The 15,523-nt window shown below is 46.4% G+C and overlaps 1 protein-coding gene across 1 annotated transcript in view; it reads right to left on the reverse strand.

Moving 5' to 3' along the window:
• Nucleotides 1–744: 744 nt before the first annotated feature.
• Nucleotides 745–15,523, reverse strand: part of nherf1a (NHERF family PDZ scaffold protein 1a) — a 16,245-nt gene continuing 1,466 nt past the window's right edge. The window contains exons 2-6 of the mRNA XM_076033655.1: nucleotides 7,263–7,433; nucleotides 5,134–5,287; nucleotides 4,789–4,835; nucleotides 2,478–2,564; nucleotides 745–1,628 (exon numbers count right to left, since the gene is read on the reverse strand). Coding sequence (XP_075889770.1) covers nucleotides 1,473–1,628; nucleotides 2,478–2,564; nucleotides 4,789–4,835; nucleotides 5,134–5,287; nucleotides 7,263–7,433 — 615 coding nt within the window. The 3' untranslated portion in view covers nucleotides 745–1,472. The remainder of the gene's footprint in view (nucleotides 1,629–2,477; nucleotides 2,565–4,788; nucleotides 4,836–5,133; nucleotides 5,288–7,262; nucleotides 7,434–15,523) is intronic.

The raw sequence follows: 15,523 nt of genomic DNA on the forward strand, positions 1-15,523 counted from the left end.
TGCTTGTATTTCCATAAATAAATAAATAAATATGTATATATACATATACATATATGTATATATCTCAGTCCTTTGGCCAGTTATTGAAAAAAAAAAAAAAGTCTTCCTTCAGGATGAGTTTTTGTGTAAAATCAGGGATTCATGTTTCAACAAGGTGCTCCAACATCAAAATGCCAAATTTCTCTCCCGCTTCGGTTCCTCTGCTCTCTTCAAGTTATGCCTGTTAGATGATGTTTTGCCTGTTAACATGTTTAATTTGGGTTTTGTGTCAATCAGGAAGAAAAAAAATAAAAAAAATCAAGTTCTTTTTATTTCCTGAGTCAGTCGGACTAATTATTGAGTTCACTGGAAGAGTTTAGTTGATCCAGCCATTTTACACACCCACTTTCGTAGTTTATCCTTTTGAAGGTTCTTCTGATCAGGGTTTCGGGTCTCAGCAAGTGGAAATAGAAATGTAGAATAAATATAGAACACCTGTATTTTTTGTTAGACTGCCTCTAGTTTAAAGGGAGATCTATAAATGTCTGACAAAACTATAGCAATTCTGAAGAAATCCTTTTGGCACCCAGCAGATTGAATACGTAGCAAATCAAAGTAGTACTGGAGCTGTTGGGAAGCCAAGTGAGGGCTTTGCATTTCTATGATTTGAAACAACCCAATTTAAAGACCAATTTAGTCGTGTTAAAAAAATCATCCCAATTAGAAATCCCCAACACAATGAGGAGGAGCTCCCGGACGGCCGGCCGTGGTTTAAAATCATTTATTTGTATATGTACAATCTATCAGGCGACATTAAAAAAAAACTGCGGAATTTCCACAAATCAAAACAGAATCTCAGGAGGTTAAAAACCACCAGGCAGACAAGAACAGTTTCCAGAAAGGCTACCAGAGCTTTAAGTGTCCAACAGTGTTTCTCCTCTTCCTCCTCTTCCTCCTCTCCGGGCCTTTGTAAGACTTTCGGGACTTCACGGAGTTCGGGGGGGCCTCCTCGGCGGTGGCGACCGATTGTCTCGGAATGGTTAAATACTCATGAGGGGCTCGTATCTGTTATTGTGTGTTACTCATTTGCAGTGATCCACTAGAGAAAAAAAACACAAATATTCATTCATTTCTAGCTGTTGATTGCAGATGTCGGAATTTGTCATTCGCTAAATCTGAGGATTTACACGTGTTTGTCCCCTAGCAGACACAATTTCTTTTTTTCAATACATACAGTATATCCTTTTGGCGTGACGAACTACAGAACTATTTTTAATTTTTCACTTTTAAAAAGCATTCTCCTTCATATATTGACATTCATCTCGCTGCGTGACAGTGGCAGATCCCTAAATTACAACAACAGAAATGAAATCATTGCATAATACTGCTTTAAACGTGGGAGCTTTAAAAAATGTTCCTCGGTGAACACAGAGTAAAAACTTCATCCGTAGATCGTTGGGGGGAGACGGGGCGGGGCGGCGTGGCGGCGCCCCCTACAGGTTGCTGAAGACTTGGTTCTTCTTGTTCCAGTCCATGGACGGAGGCTTCCTGGCCGCTCGCTTCTCGTGGGCTCTCTGCTTGGCCTCGGCCACCGACATGCCCAGACCCAGCCGGGCGGCTTCTGGGGACAGCTCCGGGGCCCCTTTATCCTGAACACACACACACACACACACACACACACACACACACAATATAACACATTCGCTGTGTCGAGAATCTGAGCCCGGCTTGTCTGAGACGTCCAAATATTGGCAAGACAAACACAAGAAGAACGACTACTTTCCGAAACTCTTCGGTTATTATTGTTGAAGGTTCAGTGTGTAATATTTGGAGATTTTAGAAAAAAAAAAAAAAAAGAAACGGCGACATCAAGGGGCTACATTTCAGTTTGCAGCGTCTTTCACTCTCCCTCCCCTCCTTGAGTTTGCCAGTGAGCTACGGTGGCCTGCGCAGGCAAACCTGGATACCTCGTCAACCTTCTTCTTCGCTGGTTTATTTGAGGATGCGAGCGTTCGCCCTAATTACGAGGCGCGCCGTCAGGCTGGCTGGATCGTCCACACCAGGCTTCCCAAGAGACATGGCGGTGCAACATGGCAGCTAACTGGGAGCCAGACCCTTGTATATGAGGGCCGTTCTCAGGGAAGGAAAACCAAATGACCTTTATCGTAATGCCATTATACACTTTTATTGTTGTCTTTATGGGCAGTATATATTAAACTTTTACCAATATAAAAACCATAAATCAAAACAAATATTACACACCGGACCTTTCAATCAAAAATAATGATAATAATAAAAGAAGCTAAATCAGATTATAGTGACACTCTGTCTTCAGTGATGGTACAACTCACATTCAGCCTCAGACCTCGATTACAGATTTAAGACAGTTGGACAAACCTTCCTTGATTTCCTCAAATGACTCGCGTTTCTAACTCTTTGGCCTCAACTGGAATCTGTGTTTTCAGTCTTTTTAGAGCGGAGGCCGAGCGTCTCTTTACCTCTCCTGGGGAGCTGCTGGCAGCATTGGACGAGGAGCTGGAGCTTGAGGAGCTCACTGACACTTTGGCAACCCGCTCTACTGTTTCCTGCAAAAGAGGGGGGGGGAACAAAACAAAGTATTGAGTTGCAAATGTTTAATATGTTTTGGACACGTTCCACTGAGATCGAACTGGGTTGGTGTGACTGCTTTTTCGCTACTGGCCAGCAGAGGGCAGCAGAGTCCCGCTTTTTGTCGTGTTTGAAAGCGGGGGTAGCCGAGGAGGTCCAGTGTTGGCGGCGATGTAGGGACAGTGGGGGCAGGTCAGCGGCCACCGCTTCTGTCTGCGGGTCAAACCTCCTCGCTTGTTTGCTTAAACCCTCGAGATTTATTTTTTTTTCCGGGATGTGTAATAATAGAGGTTCAGGACTGTGGCGTTGCCACTTTGAATCCCAAAACACACACACACACACACACACACACACACACACACACACACACACACACACACACACACACACACACACACACACACACAGAGAGAGAGAGAGAGAGAGAGAGTTTCCACTACTGTGTTATGTAACCGCTGCTTTGAATGAGTGATTGTTCGGCGCGAGCGGCAGCAGGATCGGCCGGCCTGTGTGAAGTATGTGAAGGGCGCTCGTTAGCCTCCTCATTAGCATAATCCCCCGACTCGTCCTGAGAGTTAAAGCCACCTCAATCCCATGATCCTCCGGGGCACAGAGGAGAGAGAGAGAGATAGGGAGCGAGAGAGAGAGAGAGAGAGAGAGCCAGCGCTCACTGGTGAGCTCTGGTTACCATGGTGAAGGGTTAGCATAGTCTCACCACAGGGGCCAATCCACTGTTGCGCTGTTGTCTATCTGTGTGTGTGTGTGTGTGTCCGTGTGTGTGTGTGTGAGGGAGAGAGATAGAAGGAGAGAGAGAGAGAGGGAGAGATAGGGAGAGCACAGCAGTGTTTACTTTTGATAAACTTGCCCTGCTGTGACTGTGGAATGTCCTGCAGTTCATTCTGACAGCTTCTAACACAAGGGAGATTTTCACTAATTTAACATATGCGATCCGACACAGGAGACGGAACACTTCCTCACCTCGTGTGTCTGTATAGCATAGAGTTGGAAAGTTGCGTGTTTGTGATCAAGTCCTGGGTGAATGTGCTGTCCGTCACATGCTGGGTGTGACGTTGCGTTACCTGGCAGCGCTAAGACAAACACCACAACGTGCTTCACAGGAGTGTTGACGCAGCGAGATAGCAGTATAGCAGGGGGACAATATTCCCGGTGGCAGGTTCGCCGAGTATTGCGAAAATGCCGTGCAATGGGCAGAACGAGCTACGCTAATCTCTGTAGCATCAGCGGCCATGTAGCGGGTTGTGGCCCCGAGGGTGAAGCAGGTCGTCCAGCGGTGGCAAGGTCGGCGATGGAGGCGCAGGTTCTGACTTTGCACACGTCAAAGCATCCGTGTGAAAAGCACTGTATGTTGTTTTTATATAGAAGTCTACCATTGGCCATTTCTCCCCACCTGGACCTCCCCTGTGGCATCTCAGAGCAGTTGCTACGCTACCTAATCTGCCCTATAGATAGATAGATAGATAGATAGATAGATAGATAGATAGATGAGCTGATTGTTCACTGAATTCACTTTCAGAGCCATCCCCATGCTGTGTCCTGTGTTAAAAAAGGAACCTCAATAGGGAAACAGAGGCCCAGACCCTGCAGGCTAAACATGCTAGCTAGCCTGTAGCCGCTCCCTTCCCACCAGGCAGGTGGATTAACTCGGCTAGACAGGTCGGGGTTTGACTAGACTAGTAAAAGCTTTGAATGGAATTGAGTGACTTAAATGTTATTGACTGTCCTACATGCTGCTGCTGATCGCAAAAAAACAATAATAATAAAAAATAATAATAATAAAAAAGTGGGAAAAAAAGTGAGCACTCAACATATCGTAGACTTAGTGCAACTCTGCTAACTCTCCGCTAGCGCTTCCACTTTTTTCAAATATGCACACAGCTGCTTTCAATCAACTTGCTCAACTGTACGTCACGGTAGAAACGTCTCTCTGGGAGGAGACAGACGTGAGCACTTTCACAGACTCTCAGTCATGTGTTCTGGGTCACACTCACACCCACCAGTGTGTCCGAGTGCTGCGCAGAGCTGACAGGCACGACGCTTCACACAACACTGTCCAGAAGTCCTAATCTGCTACCAGGAATGTCCAGAGAGGATCAGCAGGGCTTTCCCATCTCTAGGTTTCTGTGTGTGTGTGTGTGTGTGTGTGTGTGTGTCTGTGTGTGTGTGTGTGTGTGTGGTTCCTACCTCTACTTCCACTGATAGACTCGAAACCAGTGGATGAGGAAGAGGTCCTGAAAGAAGGAAAAGATACTGTTAGTATTTCCTCAGTGGTCAACGTTCAATACTCTACAATTCAGCAAACGTGTTTCCACCCCCAGAATTGCTCTTTTGCTCTTTGCGCCAAAACTTAAATGAGCGACGAAGCTTTTATGCAAGGTGATTTTTTTTTTTTTTTTTTTTTTTTTTTTTAAATCAGGCTTCCAGACAGGTAGACTTAGCTAGTTGTTAGCTAATTGGGCCGTACTAGCAGAGGACTAAGCGAGCGTCCTTGCTCCTGGTATTGGTGCCGGGGAGCACGCAGCGTCCTACCAGTCAGGTGCTCCTCGGTGGGCAGGACGCGGCATCTCTGGAAGAACCCATCGGTCTCCTCGTCCACCACCAGCATGGAGGTCTCGTCTCCTCCCACCCTGATGGCCGCCACCACCTCCGCGTGCGACATTCCCACCACAGACTTGCCGTTCACCTGGGGGGAGTGGAGGGGGTGGGGGGGTGGGGGGGGACAGGGTCACAGGTCGTCCCGAACTGGTGCCACTCGCCAGAAACTGCTTCTAATGTCACGCTAGAAAGCACATTTGTGTCAGCAGCTCCGCACTCAGTGCCACTCGTGCACTCTCTGTTTTCACTCACACCCTGCAACCCCCATGCTAAATTTAGCCACTCGGCAGCGGAAAAGGACAAAAGCACCAAAGTGAGCATGAATTGCCCAATAACACCCAGGCAATGACTTCCTTCCTTAATAACAGTCTTCAAGCGGAGTTGCGAATGGGAGTTGGCTCCTGCTGGAGAGACATTGATTGCATTCTAGACACCCCTTGAAGTGAAACTGACGAGTGCAGGCACACAAACTTCTGCCTTTTTCTTAATGAAATTAGGCTTCTGTTACGTTAAAGCGTCTTAAACACAGACCCTGACACTGTTTCATGAATGACTAACCACTAGAGTCATTTTCACACGTGATGTCTTGCTTTTCCAGAGACAATGGAACAGCAGCGAGACTACGGATCACAAACTGCACGGTGACAACGTTGAGCCGGGGTTGCAGACGGCTCTCGCTCTGTCAGCTTTCTTCCCGACCGAGCCAGAAGTACGAGGCTCCGCGCGGAACCCTGGGACCGTTCCCGAGGAATCCAGCGGAAAACAGATGAGCGTTCCGTGGGAGGCGTGACTGGACTTGGAATGTCTGCAGGAATCCCACTCCCACGCTGGCAGCGAGCACGAGCTAGGTGGTACGCTGCAGCCTGCTGCAGTGACCTTTACGGGCTCCACTGCAGTTCAACCTAAGCCTAAGCCTAAGCCACCAACCCTAACCCCGTGCCCATACCTAACCTCAGACAAACTTTTTCTGATACACTTTTTTTTTTTTTTTACAGTGACACTCAACATGTTTTACCAAAAATGAATCCCATTCATTTCAATTTGGGAAACGGTTCTAACTCCTCAACGCTACGTCCTAGAGACTTGCAAACCTGACCTGTTGCACAAAATCCGACCCTTGTGAACACGCTGGTCAAACTCCCATCTCTTTACAACCTTTCATTGTGAAGATGCAGAACATTCCCGACTGTCAGCATGTTTCTCTGCACTCTCTATGAACTCTCCGGGAGAAAAAAAAAAAAGCCATTTCCTGCTACTTTTGCTTGCTACACAAAAAGCGTGTGCCAGAGCACAGTTCTGACCTCACTGACAACTCTACCAGACACCCCCACACCCCAAACTCCTCCCCCCAATTTCAAGCATGAAGCAGAAGAAAGCTGCATCAGGATGAGAAAATGGAACATGGAAGCTGAAGGAAAGTCATTCAATTCAGAACATGCGTTCAAACGCTCAGTTTTGAGAATCATTCCTTTTGTGATTTCACCAAAGGCACTGGTACCTCCTCGTTTTCAGCAGCAGCATCCCCTCGCTGGGAGCAAACACGGAGCGGTCCGATCAAGCATCACCTTTAGCAGATAAAAGCTAAAACTGAGCATTTCTGCTCCACAGAGGCTTCCGATAAAAAATGAAAAAAACGACAACCAAAAGATTTGACGCTGGACGCGATGCGGGGGCCTATAGAGCTTTAATTAGCTTGTCAGTGTTACAGTGCGGTGGGTGGGCCCTGCAGACTGTTTTGGGCAGGCTGTTATTAAAGCCTACGGACACAGTAAGTGGGTAAACAGGGACCCTGTGGTGCCGATCGCCCAACACGAAGCCAGATGGAGCGTTTGTGATTCAAACAGCGTCCAGACAACACCAGACAACCTGCGACAACGTCTGCATGAAACGGGTCCCAGCTTCCTGACGCGCTGTCGCTCCCCGTTTCCCTCCGATAACCCCACGCCGACTCAGGATTTGCGTTTCCCGCCGTTGTCACGGGATTACCGCTGATTGACGCAGCAATAAAGAAGACAAAGCCTGGGCGCAGGGCCTGCAGTCAGGAGCGCCCGCTCGCTACACACCTGGATGATCTTGTCCTTTGGCCGGAGGCCGGCTCTCTCTGCGGGAGTGTCCTCGTCCACGGCTCGGATGAACTGGCCCCCTTTGTTCTTGTCGCTGTGCAGGTTGAAGCCGTAGCCGTTGGATGCTTTCCTCATGTGGCAGAGACGAGGCCGCAGGACCACAGTCTCCTCCTGCAACACACACCACAGGCACACAGAGGATGAACAAGTGCTTCAGCATGGCTGTGATAGAGGCACACTGCATAATGTACATATACTGTATGTATATATATGTATATATATACATATATATACATATACATACATACATATATATATACACATACATATATATGTATATACATACATACATACATACATACATACATGCATATATATATATATATACATACATACATATATATATATATATATACATATATCAGAGCATGACTCTCTTCATGTTTTGATAATCTTACTCTGACGTCACAGAGCAGGAGGTGTAAAAAATATGTGAGATCATGTGGGACATTAGTAAACAGGGATTACCTGTTTTATAGCTTATTTATTATCATTATTATTATTTTGATTTATTTACTGTTAGTTAAATGGTGCTACATTCTACACACTGGACCTTCAACTTATCTTATGGGCATGACGCACATTCATTATCATTACTCTAATTCAGCCAGGCTGGCAACTGTGTGTGTAATAGACTATACTACAGATCATAGGTGTGACGGACGGTGTGACGCTGATGCAGAACCAAACAGCCACAACAGGTGTGATTAGCAGAAGGTGACTACATGTCTGCACTTCATCATCATCATCATCATCATCATCATCATCATCATCATCAGGGTTTGTCTGATATGGCGTCCACATCAATGGTCTACATTCAGAAAGGATGCACGTCATAGAACTTCCCCATCAGCCTGCTGGTCTCACAGTCAACATGGCAAAAGCATGAAGGTCGCCGTCATAAAGTCGTAAACACTAGAAGGTTTGAGTAGGGAGAGGTTGTTGTCCCAACTTTACATTAGGCCAGGCGCAGAGGCTGGAGCGCAATGCTGCATGCACGCTTCCAGTGAGTCATCGAATGAGCAGCTTCTTGCCTCTCCAGTAGAGGCTAATCCTGCTGTAGCCTGCTACACCCAGTTAAATCCCAGTTTAATCCCATGTGAGGGAGAGCCGGCGTACTTATTTAGAGGTCCCATATTACACGCATTATAAAATGTTTCACTTTAATCCCAAACTCCAGTGGAGAAAGCGCACACCATTAGGTATCAGATTTCTAATGAATAAAAATCTCCAGCAAACATCATATTCTTCATTATTCTTCTGCCAAGACATGGGGTTCAGGCCTCTTGCTCTCACTAACTGATGCTCTTGGTGCTTTTCCACCGACTCAACCAGGAGGAACCTTTAGTCCCAGGTGTGTTATGTAAATCGGGCAGATAACATGGCAAGCCTTGGCCAGTGAAGCAGAGGCAGAGGGTCACAGGGTCTAATAAAGTCCAGCCAAATGTTCTATCTGCCGCGCCAGCGTAGCTACCTCGCCCTCTTATCATTATGACGCTCCGTCTTATTCCTCGTTATCTTTGGAATTTGGCTTCCCATCCCCACCTGATTCTGATGCAACGCAGCCTTTTAACTGCTTTGCATCCAGCGTGGGGCAGTCATGGGCGGGGGAACACCTTCCCTCCGCCAACTCTGATTCTGCACCTTCAGCAGAACTCAAAACAATGCTGCCATCTGGCCATAATCTGACCTCAGACGCGCGGGCTTGGCTCTGCGAAATGACACAACAATCAGCCCAAGGGTGTGGGGGGGCATTGATCAGAGAGTTTATATGGAACCGTTAGGGTTAATTATTGCCGGATGAGTCAGTGAGTTAATGTGATACTTGGGGAGGACACCAACTGAGCCGACAGTCGGGCCCAACCTTTGGATGGACACACGTTTATGGTGGCTCACATAACCGACGGCTGTTTCTGAAAATCATATAACTTGCCAGGAGCAAAGTGCAACTCTAGAAAGCCAATGCGCTTATCTCACCTGCCTTAGCAGGGATAAATGACTCCCAGTGGGCGGGACATTTAATGTACACATGCTTTAAATATTTAGACACGAGCATCACCGTCTGCGGTCCTCGTGTCAGGCAGAAGGAATTCCACCTTTAAGTACCCCGCGTTGACAGAAGATGCCCTCTGACAGCGCTACTAAGTGGACTGAGGTTGCTTCATAACACTAATTGGCATTTGCTCATCTTAACTTTTCAAGGGCAATGTTTGTTTTTTTTCAACAACCGTACATCAATCACTTTTAGATTGTTCGTTAATGTGATGTTGTGACTTTTTTTTTGAAAACATTACCTCAAATGCACAAAGCAGCTGCAGCTCACCACATTTTTTAACATCACCTGCTGTCAAAAAAACCCTTCCCAATCCAGAAGGGCTTCATTTTACAAAATCAAATTGGTTTTTGGTTTGTTTTTGTAACATCTTACATGTTATGGGTCAGAAAGGAGATTGAGGCCACTTTAAATGTGGTGAACATGGTTGCTGGAGCCAGACGGGCTAAGACTAGCTCAACCATCTCTCGGGTTTACAGTCTAAAAAAGACAAAAATATCCAGTGAGAAGCAGTTGTGTTCAAGAAAATGCCTCATTGATGTTAGGGGTCAGAGGTCAGAATATGCAGACAGGTTGGAGACCAAAGAAACAACAAAGTCAAATAACCACTGGTTCCAGCAAAGGTATGGATTTTAAAATAAATGAAATAAACGAACGTGCAACGCCTCCCACTCAACTCCAACCTTGAAGCAGCTGGGCTGCAGCAGTAGAAGAGCATGCGTGCCACTGCTGTCAGCAGCAGAGGACCACAAGTGCCACTCCTGTCCGCCAAGAACAGGAAATGGAGGCCACAGTTTTCACCCAAATAGACAGAAGAGGCTGCAAAAGATCGCCTGGTCTGCTGAGTCTCGGCTTGGACCGTGTGGTTGGAAACGTGGAATCAAGGATCCATTGTGTCTTGTATCAACAGTTCAGGCTACTGATTGTGGTCTAAATGTTGGGGGTGATTTCTTGGCACACTTTAGCCCTGCTCAGTGGCAATATACCTCCCAGTGTACTCTAGCTGTCCATCACTTTATGACCACGGTGAGTCATCTTCTGTTGGCTACTTTGGTCAGGATAATGCACCTCACCGCAAAGCTCCAGTTGACCCAAACTAGTTTCTTGAACGTGCAATGTGTTCAGGGAAGGATGAACCTTTAGGTGCGGCTGACAAACCTACAGTGACTGTGTGACATTAATCCTGTCGATATGGACCAAAGACTGGAGGCAAGTTTCCAGCACCTAGTTGAAACTATGACGTGAAGAACATAGACCCTGTCCGACCCAGTTGGACTGAGGTGCACCTTGACTGACTGCTGAGATGTTTGCAACACTTCACTGATGTGCGTCCCAACTCTGGTTCAGGCATCACGTTTGGTGAAGCGGCTGCTAATAATCGCATTAGCGCACAGCAGGGTATCGGAGAATCTCCCTGTGGTGCAGGAGTGTATGTCCTCTGCCCTTATGCAACGTATGCCCTTACATTAAGACACCGTGGGAGTGTCTTGTTAACACTTTGGCCTGTGAACTTGAATGCTGTAATATTGAGAGCGCCTCCTCCTCGGCTTTTAACCTGTTTTGCAGGGCCTGTCACAGGGTGCACAGGAAAACCACAACATCAGCAGCGCAGCACAGAGTGCAGAGGCATCAAGTTCTTAATGGCCGTAATACCAACGGGTAAAGTACAGCACGGCGAGCCGTTCGACTTTTCTTAACCTGAAAATTTCTTCACGTTCCAAAACACTTAGGGCAGTGTTCCTCACCCCCAAAATAGCAACTAGAAACTATAAAACATTAAAGGAGAAAATGCCACCACATTCCTATCATATACCAACACTTTACTTCACCAACCCTCTCCGGATAGACATGTGTTAGAGGACATCTTGCGCGCGTTCGTCTTATCCTCACAGTAAATGATAGGTGGAGTCATAATGAAAGCCGTGACCTTCAAGCAGTTTTGTGCAACGTGTGACACAGACAGAAAAACAAACTCCACTGGCTAAAGTGCAGTCGTGCAAATTCTTCTAGTTCACTAAAAAGATTTTGTGAGTTCAACTTTACTTGTTGCATTTTACAATCGGCCCGGCCACACTGGTTCATCCATTTCCAACCAAGCACTAGTTTTGCGAGCGAGCTAAAACCAAGAGTTTCCACAGAAGTTGCTGTTTTCTGAAGGCAGTGGGTACCATCTTCATCGTCTTTGGGATGACCCGGTCATGGGTTGGACCCACGGTCCGAACCATGAACTGCTAGTCATGCAGATGTTGTAGTCCTGAAATATTTATGGTATGGGACCTGAAGCACCCGTTGCCAGGGTTGTCTTTAAGAAATTCAACATGCGGCGCGCGCTCTACTTCCTGTCAAGAGATCATACCTAGGCAAGGGGCGAACAAACAGCAAACACGGCTGTAGCACTCCGGGAGTCTTGCAAGTGCCACGGTCCATGGCCACAAGGAAGGGTGTGAAAGGCGATGAGATGCAGCGAGTGGCGTGAGTATCAGCTCAGCTTAGGAGGCGAGGTACCAGAGGTAGCCAGCAGGCCATCGCAAACATTCCCTAAGCTTGTTAAATATCAAAGGTTAATGGTTTTACAGCAGCCTTTAGTTAAACATCAGGTCCTGGCCTCCAGCCCCGTGGATCATAAAGATGGCCGACGCTATGGGAGGACCTTGACCTGAAGGTGAAACCTTTGAGAGGTTTGTGATGCAAACCACAAGCACCCTCGTTATGTAGGTGTCACTCCAAGCACATCATCAAAATGTAGAGAGACTCCCTGCTGAGGCGCCTTACACGTGCATCTTGTCAGAGAACCCCGGAGACAATGCGAAACTTGCAGCGTTATCAAGGCATAAAGAGAGGAAGGGTAACAACAGTCCATGGTTCATCTCAGTGGCCGGAGTTATGTAATGACTACTCAGTAAAGTGTGCAGTTAGAGCAAATTGGCTGTCGGCTTGTTGTCTTTACTCAGGATTTAAATTGACAGCTTCAGGACTATGCATCAGTTTCTGTCTTTACTTCATTGAGATAGGATTTGTTGTATTAAAAAGAGCGTTCTCCAGTTACAAAACCTTAAGTTGATGTTAGGAAACAAGCTGATTACACCGGCTCAGTGTGCCAGCTTAATGGTGTGACATTAAACATTGCCATTATTAGACAGAGGAAGTCACAAACTTTGTAAATCCTCAAGTATGATGCTTTTCTGAGAACGCATGGTGACAATCTAGAGTCAGCAGCTCTCTCACAGGCAGAACAGGAAGTGGTTTCTTCACTGGCTCCACCCAGGCTGCATGTGTGTGTGTGTGTGCGTGTGTGTGAGAGAGAGAGTGTGTGCATGTGTGTGTGTGCGTGCGTACTTGATGCACACATTCAATTAATACACAATAACCCCAAAACAGCTTGGCTTTCCTTTTAAAGACCAAGTGAAGAGCTCAGATCTACTACACATACACACACCAACACATAGACACATTCATACATAATAATATCTAATAATATCAAAATTGAAGGACGTTTAAATTCGTTGACAATAAAGCAAGAACATGCCACTGGCTGCCAGGTTGTTGTTCCTCCAAATTTGTGACAGGAACAAACAAACAAACAATAACAACAAATAAATAAATACATACATATATAGCTCCTGTAGATGAATGGATGGAACATACCCTCTCCCAGATTTGCCCCTTCCAACTTGCATGCCCAACAATGCATTTTCTTGACGCCTATTACTTTATCATTAACTAGTCGGGCTGATACTCTTCACGTGCCCCTGCCATAAAATGCTCACCAAAGCTCATCTGATTAATCATAAACAGACACAAAGATTGTACTCGAACGTGGCCCGAGTTGCGAAAGCATCACCTTTGCCATTTCTGAGATTTAATATTCCCTCAGTGGAAGAAAACCAAGGTGACTGAGGCCATATCCTGACAGTGGCATTTACATGCACGTTCTCCTCTTAATCTTAACTATCCTGTCCCAAGTCTTACATGAGCAAGTTGATAAGAGCGATTGCGAAACGCTGACACGATATTGCTTGGACAATGGAGGCAGCCTCATCAAAGCCTTGTGTCAGGCATGAGGAGTGAAAGTGGGGAGAATGCAGGGTGAGAGTGACCTCTGAGAGATTATAGAGTTGGTGTTCATGCAAACCCAGAAGGTCCCGTTTTACCTGAACTCACTTTACCAATAAAACCTGGTCAGGTGAGCCACATTCTTCTGTACCTCAAGGGCTTTGTAGGACTTTGTTGTCCCTTTCCAAACATGTGGTCGGTCCAACTGGCCATCTATTTCAATTGGGAGTTTGTGGACTCCGTTTTCAACCAGACGCTTCTGTCGGAAGCTGTAAACAATATGCTGTTTTTCTACTACTGCAACTCATTTACTTGAGTCCCCATTCGTGCAACGCTCTAAACTCTTGTTTTAGACAAACTTTTGTTTTGACCCAAGCCTCTTTTCACTCCAAGCACCCCCCAACACACACACACACACACACACACACACACACACACACACACACACACACACACATAGACACACATCCCAATCTCTGTCTGTCCCTACTAAACGTGTGTATTAAGTGATACTGTGAGAGTTTTGGGGTCAGTGCGGCCTCCTTGCTGTGGCGTGAGAGTTCAGCCCTGCTTTCCTTCCTGGCTCAGAATCATTCCCCTCCATGCAAACACGGTGGACAAAGACCCTTTTTTTTTGCTGCAGGGGGTCACCATGGTGACCAGAAAGATTGAGGACCGGGACGCCGGAGGCCAGGATGCTAGCATAATATGATGACACGCTCACTCAGCGCAGGCTTCACAGGAGAATTAAATATCCAGTAGTTGGTTGGCGGTGGTCGCCATGACAATTCAGCTTAGTTTGATGTTAAATGGGGTTCGGTGGCGACAACACCAAGTCTGACTAAAGACGATCATGTGAAAGGAGCTATTGTTCAAGGCTCAAAGCTAACCCTGACCGCGCTTGTGTAGGCCCAGTTTAACATCACCAACTGGCCTTCCCCACTCCAGTGGATGGCGCTGGGAGGGGGTGGCGGCCCTATCAGAGCATCAGTCAGGCTCTGCCAAGCTTCCCATCAGGCAGGAATGTGGCTGGAAGATACTTTGGTGCATCCTAGCCAGCAATCAGGCGCTGGTAGGGTATGTTTGGAGCACTTGGGGTTTGAAAAGCCATAATAGCGGTCAGTCTAACGAGGGCTTTAGGATGCCTAGGATCACGGAGAGGCCAAAGGAACAAAGGAAGTGACCAATAAAACATTGGAGCTGGAAAAAGTGTGACATGTAAATCACTATTATATATTCGTAAAAAAAAAAAAAAAAGTTGAAGCGTAATCAGCCTCTTTTGTAAATTCTCTTGCACAACAATTAAATCGGAGCACTCCGATTGGCCTGTCTGGGGAAAAAGCCAGTATATTGGAAAGTAGCCAATAAACTCTGGCCATGTTTACGACCCATTATGAATACAGACCTTGGAGACTTGTTTCATAACAGACAACAAAATCCAGACTCTTTCCAGTGAGGCAGTGTTATTCTAATCCGAGGAAAGAAAACAAAAACACACACACGCACACACACACACACACACACACACACACACACACACACACTCATCAAATGCTTGAACAGTTATGTTGTGAAAGGTCTCACAGGTCTGCACAGGATTAACACTTGGGGTTTGGAGCTGCCTTCAAGACAAACTACACAACTAATTTGTGAACCACACATTTCGAAGAGCCTTGGACCTTGAAGTGTCCTTCCTGTACTTGTCCTGTCTTAAAGGGTCCAGCGAGTAAAATTTGGCTCGACTTATGATTTTTATATTGGTAAAAGCGTAATATACTGCACATACATTTTTACACAATGGACCTTTAAATAATGTGTTGAAAACCCCACTAACACAGTGGCGTCAAAGCCTCCGGACGGACGAGTCAAACCTGACTGGGAATACCAGTCTGGAGGGGAAGAGTTAGACTGATCTTTTTATGACCCAGTTGACTTTAAAATCCTGGCATATCATGCTTTGCTGCATCGCCTCTGCATTGCATAGCTTGCAAGTTTTGGCTGCCGCTGGAAGAGATTAGCTCCTCCTATCTGATCTGGCTTGAGCTCAGATAGGAGGATAGAAACCAGGGCCGTTGCCATATAATTGATGTGTAAT

Source organism: Nelusetta ayraudi, unplaced genomic scaffold (genome assembly GCF_046127955.1).
Source record: "Nelusetta ayraudi isolate G7.1 ecotype Tasmania unplaced genomic scaffold, CSIRO-AGI_Nayr_v1 ptg000042l, whole genome shotgun sequence".
NCBI lineage: Eukaryota > Metazoa > Chordata > Actinopteri > Tetraodontiformes > Monacanthidae > Nelusetta > Nelusetta ayraudi.